Below are 10,839 nucleotides of genomic sequence, written 5' to 3'. Positions count from 1 at the left end.
AGAATTATTAAGATAATATGTTCAAATATTAGATAAATATTAAAATATTAAAATAATAAATTCATATTTTAAAGTATAAATTAAAATAATAAGCTGAAATTTAATTAATAAATATTAAAAATATTAATAAAATAAATATTTAAAATAAGAAGTATTTAAATAAAATTAATATTAAAAAGTAAAAGGAAATAAAAAAAATCAAGTTTATTTTGAACATCATAATTTAAAATTATTACAATAAAACTAATTTTAATTAAAAATAAAAATAAATTTACTATTTAAGATTAAAAAATTTTAAAATTATTAATCGTTAATTAGTTTTTTAAAATTAATTATTTAATATTTTTTAAAAAACACAATGAATGGTTTTTATTTTTTTAATCGTTAATAATTTATTTATTTTTATTAATTCTAGATACTAAATAGCTACTGAAATTATAAATATTAAATACTTATTACTTTAAAATTATAAAAATTAAATAATTATTTTTCTGAAATTATAAAGATTAAAAAATATTTTAGTTCTTTTAAATACTACTATTAGTTTATATAGATGAAATAATTAAATAATTAAAAATTACAAAATATGGATTAATTAATATAATTTTAAAAATAAAAAAGTAATTAAAACTATATAATTTTTTTAAAATAAAATAAATAAAACTTGAGTTTTATTTGAATTTTATTTAAAAAGGAGATGAAAGATTGAAGGATTAGACTAGAAGCACTTACCATTAGGCTACTATCAAATTTACCATTAAACTAAATCTGTGAGTGCATGCAATCTGTAATTATAATACATGTATTGCATAAAAAATATATTATTATGTTAAAGTAAATGATATGTTTAAAAAAATTATATAAAAAATATATAATAAGGTTTTTTATTAGTTATCAATTTTATACATTTTGAATAAAAATTAATAAAATAAAAATATATAATTGATTTAATATTATTTTTAATCCCTTGATTTTAATTTTTGCTTTTTCTAGTAAAGGATTATAAAAAATAAGAATCTTTTTAACCTTTCATTAAATTATATATATATATATATATATATATACATACATAAATGTTTTTTAAATGTATTTTAGTTACATGATAAAAAGAAGTAATAATTTCTTATAAAATAAAATAAATAATAATGACATTTTTCATACTAAATTGGTGGAGTTTTGAATTTAAAATTTCACCAACTTTTTTAACCTGCAATTTTGCTATTACTATTCAGATAATAATTAAAGAACTAGATGGAGTTAACAAGCTGTTGGGCGTAACTGGTGGACGTGCCGGAGTGGTTATCGGGCATGACTAGAAATCATGTGGGCTCTGCCCGCGCAGGTTCGAATCCTGCCGTTCACGTTCTTTTTTGTTTTCCTTTTTTTCTTTAAATAAATCAAGATGTTCTTTTTTATTTTCCTTTTTTTTTATAAATAAATCAAGATGTTCACACGTCGTCGATGAAAATTTTATGCTTGATTTGGTTTATGAAACCATGAAGATGGGATACTGAAAAATAAACATGTATTTCCAAGCTTAATTTATTAGAATAAATTTGATAAATTTTAAATTTTATTCTCTTAAATTAATATGAAATTCAATAAAATTAAAATTAAATAGATATACATAAATTTGTAAATAAATATATAATCTATTTATAAAATTAAATCATATAAACAAATTTATAAATAGATATAAAATCTGTTTGTAAAATTAAATGTGCATAAATAATTTTATGTAATTTATAGTTAAATGAACAAAAATTATAATGCAATTTATTTACAAAATTAAATGGATATAAATGAATTTATATTTAGCGTATAATTTATTTATAAAATTAAATGAATATAAACGAATCTATAATCTATTTATAAAATTCAAGAGATACCGTTAGATTTACAAATCAAGATATAATCCATTTATAAAGTTAAATAGATAGAGGCAATTTCTCAAATGGATATATAGTTCGTTTGTAAAATAAATTTAACACAAATAAATTTAGAAATGAACGTGTAATTTATTTATGAAATTAAATAAATATAAATAGATTCATAAAAAATATATAATTTATTTAAAAAATTAAATAAATATAGATAATTTCTCAAATGAATGTATAATTTGTTTGTAAAATTAAATAGATATAAAAAAAATTCACAAATAGATTTCGTAATTTATTTATAAAATTAAATGAACACACATGGACTCGCAAAGAAATATGTAATCTATTTGTAAAATTAGAGGGATACAAATATATTAATAAATAGATATATAATCCGTTTGTAAAATTAAATAGATATAAATAACTTCTTAAATGGTCGATATGTAATCTGTTTGTAAAATTAAATTAATACAAATGGATTTAGAAACGAACATATAATCTATTTATAAGATCAAATAATTTCTCAAATAGATATATATAACATGTTTGTAAAATTAAATCAATATAAATAAATTTATAAATAAACATAAATTAAATAGATATAAATAGATTTATAAATATAATTTGTTTAAAAATTTAAATGAATATAAATGGATGTTTCTGTTTATAAAATTAAAGGGACATAAATAGATAAAAGGAAAAAAATGTTTAAAAAATTAAATGAATATAAATAGATATTTCTGTTTATAAAATTAAAGAGACATAAATAGATAAAAGGGAAAAAAGAAAAACAGATGAAGAGAAAAACATAAGCAGCTGTTCGAAAATTAAATTAATGCTTATGTTTATTTTATTTAGAAATGTAAACGAAATAAACTGTTTGTGAGCTATTCGAAATTCGGTTCAATAAAATGTCAATTAAGGTCGGCTCATTTTCTAAACAAGTCGAGTTCGATCTTACTTTTTAGACTCGTTTAATAAATGAGTCGAGTTTAAATTTAGCAGTATTCGTTTCGTTTAGACTCGCGAGCTCAGCTCGTTTTCAAGCTCGTGAACAAACTCGCGAACAAGCTCGTGAGTTCGCCACTACCAATCCCACATCGAAAGTTGAAGGGATATGGAGGATTGTGACTTTTCTATAAAAGAACAACCCTTCTACATTTTTTTTCATTAGTTTTGGGTTCGAGAGATTTCAATTAAATTAAAAATTTTGATTTAAAAATCTCTTAACGATCTTATAATTTAAATTTTATTTTTAATTTAAATGAATTTAAATTATATTAAATTTGTTTATAATATAATCGAGCTCAAATTCGAGTTTAAATGAACTTAAATTCGAATCTAAATGAGTTCAAATTCAAACTTTCTGAATAGAGTTTGAATTGGTTTGTTAACGTGGTAAACAAGTTTGTTACGAATCGAATTGGAATCGAGTTTGAATTTAATATTGATTTTATAAATTAAACTCGAATTTATAAATGAAGTTCGAGTCAAGTTTGAACTTGAACTCGAATTTTTAAATTAATTTTTTAATGAGTTTATTAAAATTTGGTTCGGTTCGATTCGATTACGGTTGTATTTTTGTTGAGTGAGAATTGAGAAAGAGGATCGGAAGAGGGTTATGCTAATGAGAGAGAATGAGGCAGGTGATGAACATAGTTGTCTTGCACTGGCTTCCTGGAGGCTGCCACAAGGGAACAACATGAAGTTAGAGCAAATGTTAGTTTTGGCTTCATACCACTTGTGAAATATCTAACTATTTTAGGATAAAATATCCGAAGATCCCAATGTCTGTCCATCCCAAAATGAAACTCACAAATAAGGACCACGAAGATGCATGTAAGTATGTAACTATTTAGATGAATCTCACTCTCAAACGAGATTTCTCTCTTTTTTTATTTTTTTACCTTTTATCTGTCATGATTCATAGAGAAGAATTTAAATAAATTCTTGTAAAATTATACAATAATTTAACTTTTTTTAAAATAAAAATTTATTAAATTAAAAATAATTAAAAATTTTCATTTAGGCAAGAAAATTATTAAAAAAAATTTAATTTAATTGAATTTTTACAAAATTCTTTTAGCGCTAAGCAGGGGTGAGAGGGTGAACCTTTCTCTGCGTTTTGTTGCCATTTTGACTCTTACCCATCTAACTCCACAAAGATCATCTTACCCCATAGCTTAGACCTAAATAGAATTCCATATGACATAAGCCTGTCAAGGTTCTGCAGGGGCAAAACCAATGGGCATGCAAATGTCAGGGAAGGAATAAATCTAGGCCGTCCAAAGAGGACAAATTTGTGCATCAAATATTGGGGTTTCTCTAGCATTTATTTACAGTTTTGTGTATTTAGTGCATGAAAAGGTCGTTTTCATCTGTTATTTGTGTTGGGACTGCAAGAAAAAAGGGACAGTACAAAATAAAGACGCAGACATCAAAGCAATTATGTCTCTAAGATGTGAAAAGGTAACAGACAAAGGAAACTTGCAAATTGCAATGCAACCCACCAAATCAAACAGGAGAATCAGACACTTCACCTTGAGGCTAATTGATCTGTTCTAAGTATGATCCTTGTTATCCTTATAGAGAAAGGCAAAAGCCAAGTGATGTCTCCTTTCTAGCTTTCAAGGAAACATCGTATAAAGCATGGCATTTGTGAACAGAGAATGCACAGTACATTTCCAAATTGCCAAGATGGAATTTCAGTAGACCATCAAGACCATGTATGATAACAATCTCCTCAATGCATGGCTGCACGTATGCAAAACAACACTGCCTTCGCTCTACTTTTATTATAGGTACTAAGATGATTAAATCAAACAATTGGGCTCATTGGAACTTGCTAGCATTGAATCTAAATTGATTACGATATAACAAATGAATGACCATATTGTATATTTGACAAAATTGATTCATAGCAATGCCCTGACTTCTTTATTAACCATATTCCATTGGTTCATCGCTAATAACATGGCAGTAGCTCGTTTCTCATCCATTGACTCCATCAAGGTGTTAATGTGGCTCGAACTCAATTACAACCTTGGCTAAGCAAGGAGTATATGAGACGTGAACCTTCTAAGAAGGCTGTTCAGTTTATGTAAGTCGACACTTTATTATTTAACTGTTGTCAGCAGTCTATCTAAAATTATTTGAATTTCTATCAATGTGGAATCCACTAGCTGTAATCTTAAACTTTAGATCAAGTTTCTTCGTTTGAATTTTGATATCTTGATAGATTAAATAATGATGAGAGAATAACAAAAGAAAAATTCTTTATACTCTACATTCTGAAATCAAATTCGTGCACAATCAAATTTAGAGACATACTTAAATTTTAATTCTAAGACGAATTGTGTTATGGATTATATTATGGGTATAACATACTTGACGAACAGAATCCAATTTCAGATTCGAGAAACAAGTACTCAATTTTGATTTTAGTTACTTAGGATAAGTTATGACTCTTTAACACTATAAAAAAATGACATTCTGATATATTTGATATCTCATTTTATTTCTTATCTCTCATTCTTAATTAATTTAAGCGGCTGAAAACACTATTCTCATTGTGGTGTTTCAGCCATGAATATACGTGGCTAAGTTTCTTATTTCAGTTAAAAGATAATTAAGATTTCAATTCAATTAGTTGTGAGATTTTGTGATTCTATTGTTTCTTAATCATTCTTGATATTTATATTATTTTTGTAACTAGTATTCAAATTGATTATAACTTAAATGAACCGAGCGTCTCACAGTATTTATTAGTGTTGTATTTGATTAAATTCTATGAGCGTCTTCTATAATTGTCCAAGAGTTAGAGTTAAATTTTAAATCAGGAATGATCCAATATCTGAAACGTCTTTTTCGATATTTATAACTGATTTATCAATAATTAATTTTAAATTATTTTTATATCTATAATTAACTAATAAAACTGAAATTAAAATTATTTCTTGACTGAATATTTCTCGGTCTGATTTGTTTTTTCTTAAATTTAATTATTTATTTTTTAAATTAATTTTATTTATTTTCACTTCTCTACCTTTAAAACCTTTTTCATTTCATTTTATTTTTATTTTTTATTCAATAAAATTAATTTACTCACAAATTTTGTTGTAAGTAAAAATTTATTTTTAATAGTTTGGATGCACATTAACACTCAGGGGATATCAACGGTAGGGCATCAATCAACAGTTTTGTATCTTTATCGCTTTAGAGCATAATATATCCACAATGGAACCGTTCATAAATATTACTTTTCAATTATGCATGTATTTTTGAAACTGTGAAGGTTACAAATTTCTAGTAATAAGCACCTTCCTTAGATTTGAATGGAAGATGCTCATCCCTCAGGTTGAGGTGTGCAATGTGCCCAATTGTTTCAAAAGCTGTTGGAACGATCATACCTTGATGTAGCATGCCAATGTTTTTTGGGACACAGCGCAACTATATCAAAGACCCGAGTGAAAATTTTCCTCATCAATTATGTCATCACCATAGTCCTCTTCTTTATTCTCTTCCTGGCTTGATGAACCGTTGGCAGGAATTCCCCAAATTCCCAAACTCCAAAATTAGTGTCATTATAAATTGGGTGCCAGCTAATTGCCCTGTTTCATAAAATTCATCTTAACCAAACATAGCCTCACTTTTTAGTGATGGTGATAAGTATATTCTTCACCTGCTCTACCTCTTTGGCAACCCAAAGTTAATTTGATTGGTAAAAATTTCAAGCTAAGACTATTTCCTTGTAAGATATGAAAGAAAGAAATTCTATGATTTAAACTATAAGATCAATAGCAATAACCTCTAAATTGCAAAATAAACGCTTATATAATCGTGTCTTAAAAAGTTGATATGTATAATTTTCTTTGTACCCGTACAGTTTATTGTGAAATTTGATGCCACCAGAAACTGTTTGGCAAGAAAAAAAGAGAAAAAAAATTACAAAAAGCAACGAGGCTTTAGCTTGCATTACTGCAAGTCAGCAACTAGCCTCGTATCCCAAAAATCAGAAACCTGCATGAATAATTTTAAATATATACACTTGAAGGTGGTAGAAAAACAATTCAAGTTATTTGAACCTCTTGCACCCTTTTGGGCAGAGAGTAAAATCTTCACCAAAGGAAAGCAGCTTGTCTTAACTCATCAAGGGCGACGGAGAACGGCGGTCGCTGTCAAATATCACCTCCATAAAAGTCTTTTTCTTGCGCTCGTCTAAATCCATTGAATGCGATTTAGCCATGATTTTCAGAAATTTCTTCCCAGAATTCCAGTTTGGGACTAAGAAAAGCCATGTCGATGTGCACAAGATAGCGTATAACTTACCCCAGAAGACCAGAACCACAAGAGTCACGAGAAGCAAGACCAATCCTTTAGTAGCACTGCCATGCACTTTTCCATTTTCCTCTTGCACCAATTCCTGATTCTTTTTGATCTCCATTAAATTATTATATGATTCAAGTGGAAGACTCTTGTCTGATAATAGCATTGAATTTGGGGAATTCAGGGAAGGATTACGTGAACTCCAGGCACATGAATTCATAGAAGGAGCAAATGTTCCTGTTGTTCCATAACTTTTCATGGAACTTTTTTGAAATGGTGAATCTTCATTTTCTGGGTTCACATTATTTTCTGCCTCTGGAGTCGTAGACTGCTTTGACTTCCTTGGAAAAGCTTTTTTCTTGATCTTCTTAGCCTGTCAAATAACAAGACACAAAATTCAAAAACAGAGCACCAAAGAATCTGTCTCTATATCACAATTCAAAAATAATATTGAAAAAAGTAAAAAAAAAAAAAAAAAGAGAAAATACCAATGATGTCTCGAAGAGTACAGCCTTGATAGCACGCAAGAACTTTCTCTTACTTTTCTTTTTCCGGTGACCGTCGACTTCTTTCTCCGTTTGGGATGAGAAAGATGATGCGGCTGATGATGGTAAATCCGAGTATAAGTGGGCAAAAATCACTCCATCTTTATCTTCCATCTGAACATACCTGGCAAAGGAATTTGAATGTCCCCTGCCACGATTTACATAGTCAGAGCCATCCATGATCACCGGTCTAAAACATAAGAAAAGCTTGTTTCCTTTGTTTATTCTGTCATAGGATTCTTGATCTTCCTTGTTGAGGTTGGATTTGTGGATCTTGGTACAGAGCATGGCCATTATGGTATTATATAAAGAAAAAGAAAAAAAGGGAAGGACGCCGGCGGTTGAAAACGTGTGTATTGGAGGGGATTTAGGTGTTTGTGGGGCGAGAAAATAGCGGGGGAATCTGAGAAAACGAGGGAATGTGGCGTTTGGTGTTTTTAATTTTATATAAGGTCGGCTTTTAATGGCAGCTGGTGGTTTCTGCCGCTTTGTTTGCTCCGTTGATAAGCACACAAATGCTAAAAACTGACGAGTGATCATTAATGCAAGTACTAAATTTTGCTAAGGATTCAATAATGCTGAACTTTAAGATTAAATAAAAAAACAACTCCCATGGTTTTTACTTTCTCTAATTCGCATTAGGATAAATCCATTAAAACGACAAAACGTTTACTTTTAAATTTTAAATATGCGTTATATTTAATATTTAAATTTTAAAAAATTTAATTAAAAAAATATCATCTCATTTCATTTTTTGAATTTAAATCCCACTTATTATTAAGTTGTTTTCAATAAAAATAATATTACTACTAAGTTTATTATCATTTCTTATGATGGCTTGATTTTTACTATTTTATTTATTTATAAAGTAAAAGGTCGATATATTTAAGTGTATAATAAATTTGAAATTTTACGTAGGAAACTATTTATTTTATGAATAAAAATGGGAATAAATTTGTGTAAATTTATTATTTTTTTTTAATGGAAAACCATAAGATATTTACATTTACAAGAAGAAGGAAGGGCTTGCTTGATGATTGGGAGCTTAGCATTGTAGAGTAGGACAACCAAATTAAGTCCAAAAATTACAGATGTATCAACAAGAGTGATACTTTTCGTGTGTCCGGATGCTACAAAGTCAACGGAATCACCCGAATTTAAGTATGATTATTTTTTTTATTAATTTTATATTTTTAATATAAATTATGATTTTATTATATTTGTTGTGCGATATCGATATTACATTTTTTCATTTAATATTAGTAAATTCAATATCGGATTAATATTTTTAGCCATGGTTTAACTTTAAGATACATTGTCATTAAAAATAATTAAAAATAATATTTATTTTATCTAATTATTGTAATTTTAATAATGATTTTTATATTAATTTACTAGTGAAATTTTTAAAGTAATTATTATGTTTAATTATTCACTTTATTTTTTTAATACGAAAGATAATTTTTTTATTATATCTATTTTAAAAGTATTAAATTTATTAAATATTGAAGAATTTTTTAAAAATAAAATAATATTAAATAGAATTATAATAATTAATTTATATATTAGTATAATATAAAAATGAAAAGTAAATAATAATTTAAAATAATAAAAAATAGATAAAAATTATGAAATAATGAGAATAATTTTAATAAATATGATTGTATTTATTAATATTATTTATCATGTTAATTTAAGTTAATAAAACATAGTTAACAGGGAGGGAGGCGTTTAGCTTAGGTGGGGAAACGCTTGATAGGTGCCTTTGGGGAGGCGACAAGAGAGGTGGATAATTATGCCATTCATTTTGTTGACTAGGGACGACTTTGATTTTTTATGTTGACTTTGACTTTGACACGGTTCCGACTTCTATATTATAAATGAATATTATTGTCCAAATCAATATTTAGATGAATTAATATGAAAAAATTATACAATGGTTAAATATTAATTACATATTATATTATAATCAAATTTATTATAATTAATTACTATAATAAATTTATTATACGTATAATAATTATGTGATGCACTCACAGATTTAACCTGGTGATAAGTGCATCCGAGTAAATAGGAGAGATTTCAGATTCAATCCCTCACTCTCCATTTCAAAAAAAAATAATAATTATTATGTGATAAAATTTATAATTAATATATACCCAAGCATTATCATCTCGTATCTCATTTTTTATTCTGAAATTTAAAAATTACTAACTATGCAACAATTTCTTTTGATATATTAAAATGAAACTTTATTAAAAATAAGTTTAATGGACTGTTTAAAAAAAATCCCTCTCTTTTTTAACTAATTAATGATCATTTGAAAAAAAATAATAATGGTCTAAGTCTTTTCTGTGGTTTTATTTTTTTTGTGCATACATATTGGTTCAACTATATTATTTTTTTTTACTTTTTTTAAAGCTATGTTATTCTTTTTAATTAGTTAAATGAAATTGATTATCTTTGAATCAATTTTACAGTTCAACATATAAATATATATTAAATGATTATATTTTTTTTCGTACATATTAGTATTAAAATAATTAAATACTAGATAGAGAATATAATTACTACGAATAAGAATTGTAATAGCAAGTGATTATTTAATTAATAGTAAGTGATTATTTAATTAATAGATAAACATATTTGAAAAAAAAATAATATTAATGAGAATTTTAATTAAAATAAATGAGTGAAGAGAGAGAATTTAAAAAATTTTAGTATAATCAGTAATAATATATATGAAAAAACAAAAAGTAACGTTATTCTAAAATTTTGAAAGTTCAAGATAAAAAAAAACTCTAAAATTACGAGGTAATATTATGTGAACAAAATTGAGGGCCTCCGAATCAACGACATTAAAAGCCCATTAGACACCATTGATCCTACGCCAGTACCTTCCTTTTGGCCCAAAGCTACTAAGGGTTTGCATAAGTGCTTGAATTTTCTTAAAGAGCGTGAGATATCTGTATTTAAACTTGATGAATATTGTCAATATTATTTTATTTTGTTATAATTTCAGCAATACTATAAAGGCAAAATTGTGAATGGAGGAAAGGGATTATGCTATATAAAGACTAACATTATAT

At 26.2% G+C, this 10,839-nt stretch overlaps 1 protein-coding gene and 1 non-coding gene across 2 annotated transcripts; one reads left to right on the top strand and one right to left on the bottom strand.

Moving 5' to 3' along the window:
- Positions 1-1,281: 1,281 nt before the first annotated feature.
- TRNAS-AGA lies at positions 1,282-1,363 on the top strand. The gene has a single exon. It is a non-coding gene; the product is annotated as a tRNA-Ser (tRNA).
- Positions 1,364-6,693: 5,330 nt separating this feature from the next.
- Positions 6,694-8,241, bottom strand: LOC110610867. Its single transcript, XM_021750945.2, has 2 exons — positions 7,694-8,241; positions 6,694-7,578 (listed from the first exon to the last, which is right to left on the bottom strand). The coding sequence occupies exons 1-2, from the start codon at positions 8,042-8,044 to the stop codon at positions 7,021-7,023; spliced, it is 909 nt and encodes a 302-aa protein (XP_021606637.1). The 5' UTR covers positions 8,045-8,241; the 3' UTR covers positions 6,694-7,020.
- Between the last annotated feature and the right edge of the window lie 2,598 nt (positions 8,242-10,839).

This window comes from Manihot esculenta, chromosome 3 (genome assembly GCF_001659605.2).
Source record: "Manihot esculenta cultivar AM560-2 chromosome 3, M.esculenta_v8, whole genome shotgun sequence".
NCBI classification, from domain to species: domain Eukaryota; kingdom Viridiplantae; phylum Streptophyta; class Magnoliopsida; order Malpighiales; family Euphorbiaceae; genus Manihot; species Manihot esculenta.
This window is presented reverse-complemented; position numbering and strand designations above follow the sequence as displayed.